This window comes from Notothenia rossii (genome assembly GCF_949606895.1).
Source record: "Notothenia rossii genome assembly, chromosome: 10".
Taxonomy (NCBI): Eukaryota; Metazoa; Chordata; class Actinopteri; order Perciformes; family Nototheniidae; genus Notothenia; species Notothenia rossii.
In genome coordinates, this window is record NC_136908.1 from 16,240,107 (window position 1) to 16,257,709 (window position 17,603).

Below are 17,603 nucleotides of genomic sequence, written 5' to 3' on the forward strand. Positions count from 1 at the left end.
GGACGAGGGCGAAGGTGGCTCTAGGTCGTAAGGTGAACTCAGTAACAAAGATGGCGAACACTATGTCAGAGGAGGAGTTGATGAAAGAATATGGTGAAGTCCACAAGGCCGCCACCAAAGTCACAGAGGCCAACAGTGAATACCTGATGAAATTAATTCTGAACGCTGATAGCGACGAGGACCAAGTATCAGAAGAGCTGAGGGCAGACGTGGAAAAGACGGATGGAGAAACCAGCCAAAGGCTTGAAGAGATCAGTGAAGTGATTAAAGCAAACCTTTGGTCTAGGCATGGAGAAAGGAAAGTGATGTTTGCTGTCGGGGAAGCTGAAAAGGTCTATGAGGAGGCAGAAGCGACACAAATTGACCTAGTAAGCTATGAGAGTTACGAAAAGCAGCTATATAATTTAGAAATACTCATTAAGGAATTAAAAGAAGTGCACAGCACCTGGAGGGGATGGGCTCCTGAGACTGCTAAAACAGATGTGGAAGAGATAGTGCGGCAGCTGGAGACAAGAAAAAATGCACTCAAGCGTCAAAAGGAAGCTGAGTTTAACAAAGCACGCGGTGCAGCAGAGTTGGCACGCACCGCAGCAGAGGATGAGCGCGCCCAGTTCGCCCTGGTTCAGCTAAGACAAGACCAGGCCCAACGCTCTAAATTGGCCGAGGCTCAGATTGCAGCAGAAGAAGCACGGTTTGAACTCATGAAAGCGCAGCACAAAGCAGTGGAAGAGGCGCACACTACTGGCGTGGCAGGCACGGAACCCAGAGACAACCCGATGGGAGCGATATCAAAGATACGACTCAAGCCGGTAAGCCTTCCCAAGTTCAGTGGCAGTATGAGGGAGTTTCACCGCTGGAAAAAGGACTGGGAATCTTTGCAGAAGCAGGGAGAACCGTCCGGGTCGCCTGAAGTCAAGAAGTTCCAGCTTCTAGACAGCATGGAAGAGAAGGTAAAAAAGGATGTCACATTGGCCAGCTACAGTACAGTCGAAGACATGTTCAGAGTACTGGAGAACCGTTACGGGAACAGGTCCACGATTGCACTGCAGATCGTCGCAGAACTGGAGAAGATACCAGCTGTGAAAGGAGACCAGCCGAGGAAGGTGATAGACCTCATCCAAGCTGTGGAAAAGGCTTTGGCAGACCTCACAGACCTCGGGAACCCTGGAGCCATCAACCACCCGCTGATGATTAGGTCTATAGAAAGCAAGCTGCCCGACCAGGTGAAGCGAGAGTGGGTCATCTTCAAGGCTAAGCCCGAAAACGGTGTCACCCCAGTCAACCATTTCAATGCACTTCTGAAGTTCCTGAAGGAGCAAGAAGAAATTCTAGAGAGCTTGGAACAACTGAAAATAACAGAGACATCTGAAAAAATGGAAAAGCCGCAAAACAGGTTCGAGAGGAAGTATGCCTACACAAAAGCCACCAGAAGGGACACTCCAGAAGGGGAGTGCGTCGTGTGTGGAGAGGAGAAACACAATAACAAGTTATTCTTCTGCAAGAAGTTCAAGGGGTTTGGCTTGGCTGAGAGAAAGACTGCTGTGAAGAAGGTAGGAGCATGCCGCGTTTGTCTTGGATGTCACGACGTGGTAGAAGAGTGCACAGACAGGTTCCTCTGCAACAGGGAAGACTGCCAAGAGGGGACCTCCTCGGACCACCACTACCTCCTCTGTCCAAAATGGGAACAGCTACCAAAGGGGAAACTTGGAAAAGGCAGTGAGAGGGTAAGGGAGCTAACAGAAGAACAAAAGCTAGCCTTGTCCAAATGTTCCCCAGAGGCGGCGGCGGAGATCATGAAAGCTTTCAGTAACAGCAACAAGACTTCAGTGACAAGGAGCGCTAGGAAGGATGAAGGTGGACTTCTGGAAGAAAATAGACTGACCGAGCACCCTGTCATCATGATGCTGTTGGAAGTCACTGCCAACGCGGGGCAAAAGATCGGAGCTCTGATTGACCTCGCATCAGACACCAACTACATCACTCATGCAGCGGCTGACAGGCTCGGTCTGAGCAGAGAAGAAGTCACTCTGATTGTGCATGGAGTTGGAGGAATGACCGTGACAGTCAAGACGAAGAGGTACCTCCTGCGAGTAAGAGTCAAGACCCCCAAAGGTACTGTAAGGGCTCACAAGCTGGTTTGTTATGGCCTGGAGGAGATCGCTAAAGTGCATCGGAGCGTCAGACCTTAACAGCTAAAGAGGTTCTTTCCGGAGGTTGCAACGGAGGAACTGAAGAGACCAGACCATGTCGAGCTTCTCATCAGTCACAGAGAGGGGAGACTCGCTCCACAAAGACTGAGGATAGTTGGAGACCTCGTCTTATGGGAGGGCCCACTGGGTAAAACCGTGGGCGGAGCACATCCCAGTCTGTTCGAGGATGTAAAAGTGGCAATGCACCAGTCTGAGACGCACTTCGCTCGCTCGATGAGGACAGCTGCAGTGGGGTACAGAGAAGTAGTTGAGAGTCCTGAGATTCTGAGGGAAGAGGAGACCAAGAGCCTGACTCAGGAAGTAAAGGCGGAGACCAGGAATACAACTGCAACAAGGAGAGAAGTTCTCGAGTGGTGGAAGTGGGACAGCATCGGTGCGGCCTGTGAACCCAGGTGTGGTGGGTGTCGCTGCGGGACATGCCAGCCAGGAGGAAAGGAAATGACCCTGGCAGAAGAAAGGGAGCTGGAAGTGATTAAAGAGGGGCTGTCCTACATGGCCAAAGATGAACACTGCCTGACTCCGCACTGGGACGCATCTTACCCATGGACCGAGGACCCAGCCTCACTTCCAAACAACAGAAGAGGAGTGGAGGCCACCTTCCTGAAAACAGAGAAGCAGCTCAGGAAGGAAACTGAGTGGCAGTCCGCCTACAAAGGTCAGATTCACGAGATGGTGGAGAGAGGCGCGGCAGTAAAACTCACCACGGAGATGATAGACGGCTGGAGAGGACCAGTGTGGTACGTGAGCCACATGGTCGCGCCGAACCCCCACTCAGTGACGACACCAGTGAGACTGGTCTGGAACAGCAGTCAACAGTTCAGGAGGGTCAGCATGAACGACCTTCTGCTTAAGGGGCCGGATGTGCTGAACCCCATCAGATCGGTCTTACTCCGATTCAGGGCGGGAGAGCATGCAGTCCTAGGAGACATCCGAAAGATGTACAACTCAGTCTGGCTAAAAGAGCGCAAAGTCCACCTGCACAGGTTCCTCTGGAGAGACACCCCAGAAGAGGACATCGGTGAGTACGCCATCACCAGGGTAAATATTGGCGACCGACCCGCTGGGTGCATCGCACAGTTGGCAATGAGGGAGACTGCTCGGCTGCCCAGGTTCGCGCATATGGTGGAAGAACGCAGGGTCCTGGAGGAGGACAGTTATGTGGACGATATCTTAACATCCCACAATGACCAAAAGAGACTGGAGGAAATCACAGAGGGGGTAGAAGAGATCCTGAGCGCCGGAGGCTTCTCCCTCAAACCATGGGTCAGGTCAGGCCAAAGTGGGAGGCAGAGGACTGCAGAGCAGGTCCAAGCTGGAGCAGTAGCAGACTGGTGGTGGATCCCAGGGCCACTTAACATCGCCGACATCGTAACAAAAGGAGCAACTCCTGAAGACCTGGGAGAGGGCTCAGAGTGGCAGAGGGGACCAGAGTTCCTGGTGAGGCCGCTAGAAGAATGGCCCATGAAGTCGGCCGCTGAGGTGGCAACTGGTGCCAGAGAGAGTGTGGGCAAGCTTCAAAGAAAAGCATTCTCGGCAATACTCACCAGAGCCCAGTCAACCAAAACCCCTATCCCTGACGACACCAGTGGAAAGGACGCAGAGGCTGAGGAGTCCCTAGTTAAGGTTGGTGGATCCCCAGAAACCTCCGAAAGGGAAGAAGCTTCAGTCTTGACAGAGAGAAGACCGGAAGGAAAGTTTCGAAGCATTGCTGTTGTGAACCTGGTAAAACCAGAGAGGTTCAGCAGTCTGGCTAGGCTATGTGGAGTGGTCGCATGGGTCCGGCGAGCTGCAGAGAAATGGCTGACTAGAAGAGGCCGAGCGACGGGTCAAGCAAAGTGGGAGGCAAGAGTCCTGGACAAAAGAAAAGGCAAACCTGTGCCTCTGCGGGGGGACCTGGCTTCGGGGTTGTGGAAGATTCCGAAGTAGAGCACTAAGGAGAAGAACCTCCTCAGACACCACCACCAGAGCAAGGTTATTTATATTAGGTTGGTGGCCTCCTTGGGTCATCCGACCAGGGTGCCAAGTGGGAGGTGTGCTGTAAACTCATGTTTGTGCTGGGTGTATGAGGGTTCAATTAATGGGGTTCAGTTTATGTGTGTGATACTGTAAATCTGGGTGGAGCTTCGCAGGGTTTATTGATGTGTAGAGGGGATACATAAATGAACGTCATTGAGATTGAGGAATCAGGAGAGGCCACTAGTAAGTGTGATTATTATATTGAATTTGATTTAAGTTGTATGGGATATGTGTGATCCTAATTGTTGTATTGTTGTTGTCCTTTTTTCTTCTAAGGTTAACAACCTATTTGGATTTGATTAAATTATCAAACCTAGGAGTTGTTTCCGTCCATCTTGATTCCACCCATACTGTCGGGAGATAGACAGTACAGTTGTATTAAAAAAAAAGGTAGTAATGGATTTACTTTTGATAAGATCTGGCTTTGTTAATGTATTATATATGCACGATAAAATTGGAGAATAAAAGCTGGCACCACACATGGGGGAGAAATCTAACTCTTAGATCCCTTTTGAACATGTGGGATATGTATCTGGCACCATCTTGATAATGATATCTGATCCAGGGTCTTTGCATTTGCACCTGATGATAATAAACACTATTATTATCTTAATTTATACGATTTTAGAGAGAGAGAGAGAGAGAGAGAGAGCGAGAGAGAGAGAGAGAGAGAGAGAGAGAGAGAGAGACTTATGATTTAACCAGGGATTCTAAAGTTATCATATCTAGTGGTTGAATAAATAATAAAAGTAGTAAACATGTTTGCAACAAACAACACTTCCACCAGTGCCTGATGATAGGCAGTTACATTATGCACAGTTCTTTTTCTAAAAATGTATGTTGACTAAGCTTAGACATTACCTGCAGAAATCTAAAATATGAATTGGCTCCAGTTACAGATTAGGCAGAAGGATTACATGGTATAAGCATGCTTTTCCCCAAATGTTCCAAATCTGGGTGGATCATTCATTATGAGACAATCTCATCTCCACTGTATACATCCACACCCATGCTGTGTGTTTTGGGCAGTATGGGATGGATGCTTAATATGGAAAGAAAGATCATATGCAAAATGATGCATGTTTTCAAGTGCCAAGAGAGACCTGTCTCTTTCTTGCAGGGTACGTCAAACAGCTGAATGTATCAGCAGCAGGGCTCTTCCTAGGACAAACTCTCTGTGTTGAACACACACACACACACACACACACACACACACACACACACACACACACACACACACACACACACACACACACACACACACACACACACACACACACACACACACACACACACACACACACACACACACACACACACACACACACACGCACGCACGCACGCACGCACGCACGCACGCACGCACACACGCACACACGTGCACACACACAATCATAATGAACATGGGCCAAGTAGCAAGTTGAAACTAGTGCCAGTGAATAAATCTGGGACAATTGCTTGGACATAAAAGTAGCGCAAACACACACATGAACACTCACGCAGCATGTGTACATACTTAAACCAATGCACTATGCAATTAGTGATACTGTCTTTATGCCGCACAACAAACACACATATCAACAAATTACACACTCACCAACCATCCAGCCTACATTCAGACAGGCACACCGGCCCTGAGAGGGATCCAGAGGGACACAGAGACAGTTTAGCAGTGTATCATTGTCGACAGCAAGCAGCAGGGACCATCACTGTGTGTGTGTGTGTGTGTGTGTGTGTGTGTGTGTGTGTGTGTGTGTGTGTGTGTGTGTGTGTGTGTGTGTGTGTGTGTGTGTGTGTGTGCGTGCGCACGTGCGTGTGTGTGTGTGTGTGTGTATCTGGGTGTGTACCCATGACAGAGTGTGCATGTAAATGTAAACAATCTTTAAGCTGAAATGTAGTGAACTAAATTGTACAAACATATATTCCGTTCACATCAAACATTACACCATGTTTTTTTCTACAGGAAGTTTGTGTGTTGGCACAGTATACTTCTCTTAGGAGGGAACAGCCGCTCCAGTAAACATGGGCACATATGGCTTACTCATCATATGAATTCTGCTTTAAGTGTGTGCCCCTTTAATTGAAATGTTCTTTACACACTCACTTTTATAGTATTTATGTCTTGAAAAACTGACTTCTAGTGATATCTTGTTGGTGGTTACAATGGTTACTGTAGTAAACCATAACCCAGATGCAGTATGAATATCTTATCAGTACACAATGCTACTAAATGAATACTATATGACCACATCTCAAACACCATCTGTAAGCCTCTGCAACTTTAATATATACATTGAAAAAAAGTGTTATGATGCTAAGTGTATGATTGTGATGTTAAAAGCAAACCAATGCATAATGACTGCATATTAAAACTTCATTTGAATGTGTATTATTTAATGCCTAAGTTAATGTCTTGTCCTTTTATTTGACAGCTTGTTAACATGTACATGCACACTCTGTCATGGGTACACACACACACACACACACACACACACACACACACACACACACACACACACACACACACACACACACACACACACACACACACACACACACACACACACACACACACACACACACACACACGCACACGCACACGCACACGCACACGCACACACACACACACATGCACACACACACACACAGTTAGGGACTCACAATCATAATGAACATGGGCAAAGTAGCAAGTGGAAACTAGTGCCAGTGAATAAATCTGGGACAACTGCTTGGACTTAAAAGTAGCGCAAACCCACACATGAACACACATGCAGCATGTGTACATACTTAAACCAATGCACTATGCAATTAGTGATACTGTCTTTATTTCGCACAGCAAACACACATATCAACAAATTACACACCAACCAACCATCCAGCCTACATTCAGACAGGCACACAGGCCCTGAGAGGGATCCAGAGGGACAGATAACTCATTCACACCAACGGTGTTTCAGGGCCGGTTCGGAGCTGGAGCTTGAAAAGCACCGTGTTTTCCTGTTCACACCGCAGCGGAGCAGCCTCTTAGCTCCGGAATCCGGTTTGTTTCAAGCACCAAAAAATTGTCCGGCTGGAGCAAAAGTACCGCATACGTCACACTTACGTCGAGGCGGGGGCAGGGGTGGGATCAACTCCTGAACAACAACAAAAAGCTGGCGTTTTATCCAGTTTGTACACAACGATGGAGAAACTTAACAAGCAGCAGTGGTCCACTGAAGAGACCATCTCCTACTGGGAATCTGGTATTCTGAAGATGTACAGAGGAAGCTGGAGCACAATCGGCCATTGTTGTTGTTGTTGTTGGTGTGAGCTGTAAGGGGTTTCCGCACGGTTTGGCTTTATGAAGCAGGCACGCAAACGGTTACGTCATGACACAAACGATGACGCAGCACCAGTCGGACTCTGGGCGGTGTGAAAAGAGCCGGAGCTAAACCGAAGAACCGGTTCTGAACCTGAAAAGCTCTAGCACGGAGCTTGAACCGGAGTTGCGTTGGTGTGAATGAGGTATACAGAGACAGTCTAGCAGTGTATCATTGACGACAGCAAGCAGCAGGGACCATCACTGTCTGTGTGTGTGTGTGTGTGTGTGTGTGTGTGTGTGTGTGTGTGTGTGTGTGTGTGTGTGTGTGTGTGTGTGTGTGCCCATGACAGAGTGTGCATGTAAATGTAAACAAGCTGTCAGCTGAAAGGTAGTGAACTAAATTGTACAAACATACATTCCGTTCACATCAAACATTACACCATATTTTTTTCTACAGGAAGTTTGTGTGTTGGCACAGAGTACTTTTCTTAGGAGGGAACAGCCGCTCCAGTAAACATGGGCACATATGGCTTACTCATCATATGAATTCTGCTTTAAGTATGTGCCCCTTTAATTGAAATGTTCGTCACACACTCGCTTTTATAGTATTTATGTCTTGAAAAACCGACTTCTAGTGATATCTTGTTGGTGGTTACAATGGTTACTGTAGTAAACCATAACCCAGATTCAGTATGAATATCTTATCAGTACTCAGTACTACTAAATGAATACTATATGACCACATCTCAAACACCATCTGTAAGCCTCTGCAACTTTAATATATACATTGCAACAAAGTTTTACGATGCTAAGTGTATGATTGTGATGTTAAAATCAAACCAATGCATAATGACTTTGCATCTTAAAACTTCATTTGAATGTGTATTATTTAATGCCTAAGTTAATGTCTTGTCCTTTTATCTGGCATATGGGATTGTATACGAACTGACATTTGATAACTCAGAAGCCTGCTCAGTGAAAAGCAGAGGGCTACATAATTGAAACTTATTTGTTTTGTTGGGTTGCTCAGTGTCATGTGTGCCTCAGGCAGAAAGGGTTATGCACTGGAACTAACTGCCTCATTGAGGACATCAAAGTTGTTCTAATCTAAATCTAATCTGAAATCTTAAGTGCACACAGGACATGGTGGTGATTCATAGTGAGTTTCTAATTTTAACCTTCACTTCAACTAATTATATCGCTTCTTTCATCTGTGAGAAATGGTGCCATGGTGTTTACTCAAGCCCTAAAGGGAGGGCAAAAAGGGTCGCTATAGCTACCCCTTGTGTAAGCCTTCACCTCTTTTCTTTGTTAACATTTTAAAAACTATAACAACGTCCCAAAAAACTATTATTTGTATGTCATGCAAAAATAACCTCAGTGATCTAGTGTCTCAAATGTTTACTAAAGTAAAAGAGAGAAAGGGTTTTAGTTTTCACTAAAGTAAATTGCAAAAAGTGTTAGATTGGTGTTTTCTGATAAAAATATGGCCACGAAACTAATACTGTTTCTGTCCTTGCTAGCCTTCAGTATGCTCTCTTTTTGTGTCGTGCTCTGCCCATGATTTCCTCTCTCTCTGTAGGTTTGACAGCCTGCCATGTTGAAAAGGAATGAACTTGTAACCCATTAGGGAGTCCTTTGCTGTGCTGAGTGGAAAGGAGCCAACAAACATGGACTAAGTTCAGCAGATGACAGTTTTCCTTGAAAATGATTCTGAATGGCCCCTAAAAGGAATGAAATTAACATCTTGCACACTGTGTTCCCGACAATAAAGAACATATTAAAGGTCCCCTACTATACTGTTTTTCATCAACATATTATAGGTCTCAGATATATACAAAACAAGTCCCTGAAGGGTTTGCCTCCAAATACCAAACAGATCATTGTAGCATCCCATAATCCCCTCTGTTTCAGCCCTGTTTGTTGTGACTCGAAAGATATGTTAGGTTTAGTTATGTTTTTACTCTAGTTTTGTGTTTTGATCTTGTCACTTCCTGTTTTGTTTTTTAAAGTAATCTTTCCTCTCATTCCAGATCCCACATTTCCTGCCTTTGTGTGTTTCCCGCCCTTGAGATTGCTTGGCTCTGCCCTGATTGTTTTTACCTGTGCCCATCCCCCTAACCTATATATAGCCCTGGTGTTTCTTTGTTCCTTTGTCAGTTCGTTATGTTTCATGTCGTGAGAACCTGGGCCTTTTTTTACTCCTGATACCTACCTTGAGATTTAGACCTTTTGCCAAGTGAGTTTTTGTGTTGCTGTACAACTTAGCTTTGGCCATTTAACTGCTTTCTATTTTTTGAAAGTACGATTTAGTTTTTGTTATTAAAGAACATTCTATTTTTTGGACATCTGTCTTCGAGTCCTGCTTTTGGGTCCTGCGTCCTATGTCTCGGTTCATAACACTGTTTCAAAAGTGCTGATTCTATGTCTGTTACTTTAGATGAAAATAAGGAGCCCCTCCCCACGCCCCTTTGAGAGATATTTGGTTAGAAAGAGCACAATGGTGCTCTAGGAGGAGATTCAGGTTATGACATCATAAAGTGGCCAAAATCTAATCAGCTCATTTTCAGACAGGTTTTTATGTAAATGGATCAGGACAAAAAGAGAGCAAATATTCGTTGCTGAAACTTTCAGAATCTCTTAACGCATGTCTTTTTATAATAATAGGTGACCTTTAATATGTAAATACTGTCCACAAAATCTAGAGTTTTGGGCTCAGAGTTAAATCGTCCCAAAGATAAAAACATGTAGTGTTTTTAAAGGTTCTATTGTGATGTGTTGCTTCCTCCAAATGTAATGTGTATATGAAATATCAGGGGTTGCTTCAGGTAAACAACACACAGTAAACATGTTTACTGTGGGTTTTCTCCAGAAGTTTTTCCTTGTACGATGTGAGGGTCTAAGGACAGAGGGTGTCGTATTGTCATACTGATATTCTGTACAAACTGTGAAGTCCACTGAGACAAATGTAACATTTGTGATATTCGGCTATATAAATAAACATTGATTGATTGATTGACAGTGCACCTGCTCAATTTAGACTTTTATCATTCTTTGCAAGGGGGTTTAGTGGTTGTTATTTATATTGGTAATGTTTCTGAACTTTAGATACTCCTCAATAAAGCCCAGCCTAAACATGATTACACAACAACCCCCCACACACACAAACACGCACTGACAGTGTCTGACCTTCATAGTTGAGTTTGAAGCCATGCGCAGAGACAGCGAAGTCACTGGTCAACCTCAGTGAGAAGACGTTTCCTGTGCTGGTGACAGGGGGAGGGACCTGGAAGCCTGTTATCCTGTAGAAACACAGAGCGCAATGTGTTGACATTATCAGACAATTACCTGACACGTGAACCATACAGAAAAAACGACAGTCCCTTTATTGTTGGCGATACAAAAGGCCTGACAGCTTGTTAACCTATAGCAACAAAAAGATTAGCATATTGATGTGTTAAAACAAAAGACTCATTCATCAGCTAAACATGAATGTAGGTGCTTCCTGTGCCTAGAAAAGTACTGAATGTACTCGTAAAATCAGATTATAATGCGTTTAGTGAAGAAAAACTCCTGAATTTTATGTCCACGAGTCGACTGTGTTTCATCAGATGAGACATACATACGGATACTTTGCCAGTTTGATTACCCTTCTATCTAATATGTGTGCTTTTAGTAGGACCACTGCAAACAGTCCCGAGGCAGAACAGCTTTTTGAAAACATAAAACAGGGCTGCATTAAAACCAAGTACACTGGATAGGGGTGAGAAACAAGTGAGCCTTGGTTAACTTATCTGTCATATTGAAATGGGTTTTTATACAAAAGGTAAACAAAAACAGAGAGTCAAGTAAGGAGGCAAGGCTGCCTTTAATCTAAACTCCACATGATTGAGTGTGTCCTCCAAAAATGTGCTTACACATAACTGCCCAGGTGTGTATTCAGCTTTTACATTCCTTTGATTACATGAGGAAGAGGAGAGAAGAAGGAATGGAAGGCCAGCTTTTTTAAAGGTATGGACAACAGCCAAACCTTAACGTTTCTGCCACTGCAATACGTTTGTCCTTAAGTTAACATTCTTCCCTTTATTTCACCTCCATCCTTCCTTCCAATTCCTCCCTTCCTCTTTCATCTGCCACCCGCTTCTCCTCCTCTTACGTAAGCCTTCTAACTGTTCACTCTTTACTTCAACGTCCTTGCACACTTTCTCTTCTCTCTGCTCTTCTCTGTGGCATTTACCCACCTACTGCAAATCGATATTCTTCCTCTCTCTGCCTTTTACTGGCCTTCATAAAGCTCACATATTTTTGTAACCACCCTTCATCATCCTTTCTTCTTTCTCGAATCCTTTCCTTTTGTCCCCTAATTTCTTCTCTTTGGTCTTTTTACTCTAAATTACCTTTCATTTTTATACAGAGCATCTCTCTCTGGTATTGTCAATCGTTAATGTATCTCTTCTTTCCATTGTAGTCAGAGTTCAATGTATACTTTTAAACATGGGTTTGATTAGTAATACATGTATCCCCTTGTTTATGTTCTGTAACCAATGCAATATATATTCATAAGTTACAGGTTGGCTCTTACTCCTCTAAACTGTGTATCCTATATATATATATTTTTTTGTGTATTCCTCCCAACTTATTGTGCTTACTGACAAGACAACTAAGTAATCAGAAAAAAATACAACATATAACTATCAATATGTGGAGCATAGTTTTTCCCTACAAGCTAAATATGGTTGTGGCAAGACATATTACGTTGTTCTGTGTACTCTTTCCCAAAGAGGTAAACCTAAGAACTTTAACTTGTATAATGTGTTTCTAAAAACATTTCACATTCACACAATGTTTGACTTCCTTTAATTCTGTATTCTCCTCTCTATTTTCTATCTGCCCCCTCATCTTTCTTTCTGTCTCCACATTTTAATCAATTGTGCTTTAGAAGCAAAACAAGCGCAACTTATTGTTTCTTTAAAACCCAGCCCTTTTTTCACACTCACCCTTCTCATACTAATTTTCTCAATATCCTAAACTCTCTTTTCATTGTTTTTATTTGCTCACCCATCATCTCTTGTTTGTCATGTCTCACTAATAATCCAATAGTTTTTTCTTTAGTAGTTAGGTTTATTACTTGAGTTTGTTCCTTAATGCATTTGTATCTTATCCGTCTGCTTTTCTGCTCATCCAAACTGTGCTTCGCCTGTTCAACATGCGCCTATCCATCCAATTTGCTTCCCCTTGCTTTCAGTTTCCCCTTTTTTAGTTGGCCCTTACTCACATCTTGACTCCCTTTCTCATCTGACTCAACTTATTTTCTGTATCTTCGTTCTCTCTCAACTAGTCCAATGCCACTCAAAACATGAGTGTTGGCTTTTTTCTTTAGAGTAGCCATCTCTTTAATGTCTTCATCCTTTTCTGGCTTAGCTGCCTTCCCATTTGTGTCCATTCTCTTGTCATCTTTACTCTCTTAGTAGGCCCATATCTTAGTTCCACTTGTTTTTATTTCACTGCTCGGCTTTTTTTCCTCTTCCCATCTTGTAGAACTATCCATCAAGAAACACATAGATGATCTGCATGGATGGACAGAACTTTGCTCATCTGCACTCATACCGTTCCCACTCATGCAGGATTTTGGAAAATAGCTAGAAATAAGGTCTGTGGTTGACACGCATTTAAGAGACGGATCACGTTTTGTTCAGTAGGATAATCTCCACATGTCTACTTTTCGAATCATAAATCTGATCGATAGATTTTAGGACGTTTCACTGTGGCACTCTATAACCAATACAAATAAAGAAAATATGATATCCTTTTTGAAAAATTGTGTGCATTCTTGTTTGTATGGAGCTTGCTGATAAAAACGCAGCCAGCATGAAAAACACAAATATCGTGTTATGTAAATAAACGTTGAACCCTTCCGCTTCCTTTCCAAAATCGTATCTGTAATGCTTTACTCCTCCAGAGACAAACTTTTAACACTCACACAAACAGCCTCTACACTCTAGTTCCTGAGTAACAATTTATCTGGGGATTTATGTGTTTTGAGATGTATGAGGTAACACCACAATTATTTTAGAGAAAGTGAAAGAGGGATGGAACCAAGGGTGTCTATTCCTGTGGGAGTGTGTGTGTGGTGTATAGAGTGAAATCACATTAGCGAGTGAATGAAGAACGAGCTAATATCAGCTGAGTGCTTTCTCTACTCTGGCGCACTCATACACAAACAAAAGGGGCGTCACACGGGATCACACACACACACACACACACACACACACACACACACACACACACACACACACACACACACACACACACACACACACACACACACACACACACACACACACACACACACACACACACACACACACACACACACACACACACACACACTCTTTATTTTGTTCAAAAAGCAACCATGCAGTCTGGCTAATGCGATTGTCAGACCCCGTTTCTCTTGTTCTCTCCGTCCCTTGTATCTGATGGTCTCTTTATTGCCAAGAGGGAAAATAGATTTTTCATTATTATTACTGCCATGAAAGAAACAGAGATAGAGCCGAAAGAGATCAACTGTAAAAATAAAACAAAAAGGGAGAAATATGGACAGAATGAGGCAACAAACTGGTGCACACTTAAGGCTTTGTGTCGGCTTTGTGTTGTTCTCGGTTAAATCACATCTGAAGTGAACTGCATCATTAAATCACATCATGGAGTATTCTTATGTTGACTAACAAGCCATGTACTCTCATATGGTTTGGATATACATTTAAATTAAGCGATGTGAGTGAGTGTGGCATAATTACAAAGAAAATATGAATTAATACGCTTATTTAGATGAGATTTGGCATGAATTCACTGGGAGCACCTATTTTTAATACAGCTTAATGACATTGTCTTACTGAGCAGTTGTGTTTATGAAATGGATATTGACTTACATTTAGCTTTGAGGCTTTTACTTTCAAAAGAAGCATATTACCTATAAAAAAAAAACATATATAGAAGTAATCTGTGTATATGGAAAGTTGACTAACAAAAATAGTTGGCTGTAGTCAAATCAACTTAACTGCCTCCTTCCTAGGCATTTGAAAAACGACCTTTTTCCCTTGAAAGATCATGCATACCAACAAGTCTATCCTTATACCATTCTATCTTCTATACTATGAACAGAGGCAAAACATACATCCTAAAACATGCATAGCTGTTCCTGATTATTTTCTATGATGATCATGAAATAAAAAGACATGTTGGTTTGAGTATACACATAATGTATTGAGCAATGTAAAACCGAACTGGGCGCAAATTAGGTGACATTTGTATTCTCATAAGATTGAAATGTGAGAGGAGTTCAGTGTTAAAGTGTGTTTGTTTCCCTCAGCTAGTGTCACTATGTGAAGCTACACGTCCCTAACCACCAAAGTAATAGTACCGAGAGACCATTGGAAGTCTGTGTCTGTGAGCTAGAGAAGGTGTGTACTGTGTGTGAGAATGTGTGTGTTTGAGTTTGGTTGTGTGTGTTTTATTGAGCTGATACTGCCCCAAGATCTGACCCCACAAACCAAAAGGCTCTGAAGCTCGTCTTCCTCCAGTCTCACCCCATGTTCCAGCATTCATATTTGATTTACTCTTCCACCCTGACTCGTCCCATTGGGAGAACAGGAAGTGTGTCAGTTTACTGGCCATTTACTTTCTTGCCACTTGTCTCTCTCCTCCCTGAGAGGCAGGTAGCTTTTAACACGTACACCAGAAGCCTTTTCACAGCTTGTCTTTCCAATCAGAGCACACATACAGAAAGTCCGTTTGTTTAATATAAGTTTGTCTTAAATGGAACAGAAAATCATAGCAAACATGTACAGCAGACAGAGGTAGGGATAAGCATAGTAAAGTATTTGTATGTTTTGAGGTTATTATATTTACAACTTATGAGTAATTTATAACCATAAGTCATTTCCCAATTGAATGATTATGTTTGCAAAAATTTGATCTGTAATTAAATACGTTTATGAGAATATAAATCAAAAACGATGTTTGCATTTATAGTGATACTGTATATACAGTAGATATAGTCAAATACGAACTGTATATTTGTAATGTGTTCCGTATACGAGTCCAGCGCATTATATTTTTTCATGGGGTGCAGAGCCAGTTTATAAAGGCAATTTATACCCAGAGGAAACCAGCCATATTTGATTAATTTAACAGCCAAGCTAACTGTTTTATAAAAACCACACACACATTTTAGTATTGTTATTTGGTATTTTGAATGATGTATTTACTTTATTTCTTGAATATCTTATTATCTTATTTCACTGCTATTTCATCATGCAGTGTTACGTTAATATTCATATCATGACGCTACAAATGAACGCAACTACACTTGCAGAAATACAAGTGAGAAGATGAACTGCATCATCTCCATTTGAGACATGTTGATGTGTCCTTTGCCACAAAAACATGGATCAGAGATTAGATTTGCTAATGATGTTATTCTAAATTAATAGGTCATACCAATTTCCTGGAACACTTTAAAGAGATTATAATTTTCCCAAAAAAATAATGTATTTCATTGTTTTAAATGTGTTACATATTGTGAAGGAAGGAGCCATTAATATTGAAAGTGGTGTGAAGAGAACATTGTCCTCTTTAGTAAATAAAAAAAATAAAATCTCTTCTTCTCCTTCCCTCTCTTCCATTTCATGTCAGTAGATTTATTTCCTACTCGTGTCTAAAGTTCATGGTCTGTGGTGAGTGATTGATTACCAACACTAGCCTGAGTGACACACACACACACACACACACACACACACACACACACACACACACACACACACACACACACACACACACACACACACGCACACACACACACACACACACACACACACACACACACACACACACACACACACACACACACACACACACACACACACACACACACACACACACACACACACTGTCATTTTTCAGGTCAGAGTACATGTGGTCAATAGTCACTGGTGTGACTTGTAAATCAGTCATTCCTACCCACCATGAACTCTGTGTGTGTGTGTGTATGTGTGTGTGTGTGTGTGTGTGCGTGCGTGCGTGCGTGCATGCGTGTGCGTGTGCGTGTGTGTGTGTGTGTGTGTGTGTGTGTGTGTGTGTGTGTGTTTGTGTGTCACGTATTGGCACCCAGCAGTGCAAACATCCATTCCTTCCAATCCCTCTCAGGATTGCTGTGATGCCCAGGGACGATAAGCCCTTTTGTGGTGCATAGTGGAGGAGGGGGACGGGACGGGGGGGACGGGACGGGGGGGACGGGGGGGACGGGGTTCTGGTTGGCCACCGCTGCTGTCTGTGCACCCCCGAAGAGAGAGACACTATATATCTATACTTCATGTATGATAAGGATAAAGGTATGGAACACATGTTTTAAGTTTCCATACGGTCACCGTCAGCCAAAAGACTGGCAACGGTATATTGGCATATTTGTACAGTGTGTCTGCACTAGAAAGAATGAGAGATGTTATTGTTTATTTTTATTTCACTAAATGTATTTAGTATAAATATTGGTCTGGCATTGCTTAAAGCAATGAGTGAATGTTCACAGTTCTATGTACCAAGTGGCTACAAGAATATATAAAAATAAAAATACAAATAATCTCAATGTCACTTTCCAAAGCTTCATGCCACACTGTATACTTGGATTCCTCATGATGAGTCTTTCAATGGTAACAGTAAACAGTACAGTATATTCACAATGTTGAAAAAGGATGTGAACCTGTCTTTCCCCTCCCCTCCTCTCCTCTCTCTCTCCAGCAGTTAGATAGATAGTGAGTGCTGCCCCCCTGAGCTAAAGCTTGTTTAGGCTGCTGGCTACCTCATCACTTACTGTTAAACCTGACACACAAACATTGAAAGGGGCAAACAAACACAAAAATGCATATACTGGAAGGGTCACACACATGTGCATGGAAGTACACACACACATGTATTCTGTAGATAGGTAGAGACAGATTGAATGTGTCTGCTGGCATTTAAAGGGGAGGCGGCAGGGCTGTCAGCACCTTAAAGCGACAGTCAATGGAAAGATATATGGA

General features: G+C 42.9%; 1 protein-coding gene across 6 annotated transcripts in view; it reads right to left on the minus strand.

The window, feature by feature from the left end:
- The window catches only part of csmd3b (CUB and Sushi multiple domains 3b), a 373,567-nt gene that overhangs the window by 248,343 nt on the left and 107,621 nt on the right, over window positions 1-17,603 (minus strand). For all 6 annotated transcript variants that reach the window (XM_079656201.1, XM_079656206.1, XM_079656205.1 and 3 more), the window contains one exon: window positions 10,717-10,829. In XM_079656201.1, coding sequence (XP_079512327.1) covers window positions 10,717-10,829 — 113 coding nt within the window. The remainder of the gene's footprint in view (window positions 1-10,716; window positions 10,830-17,603) is intronic.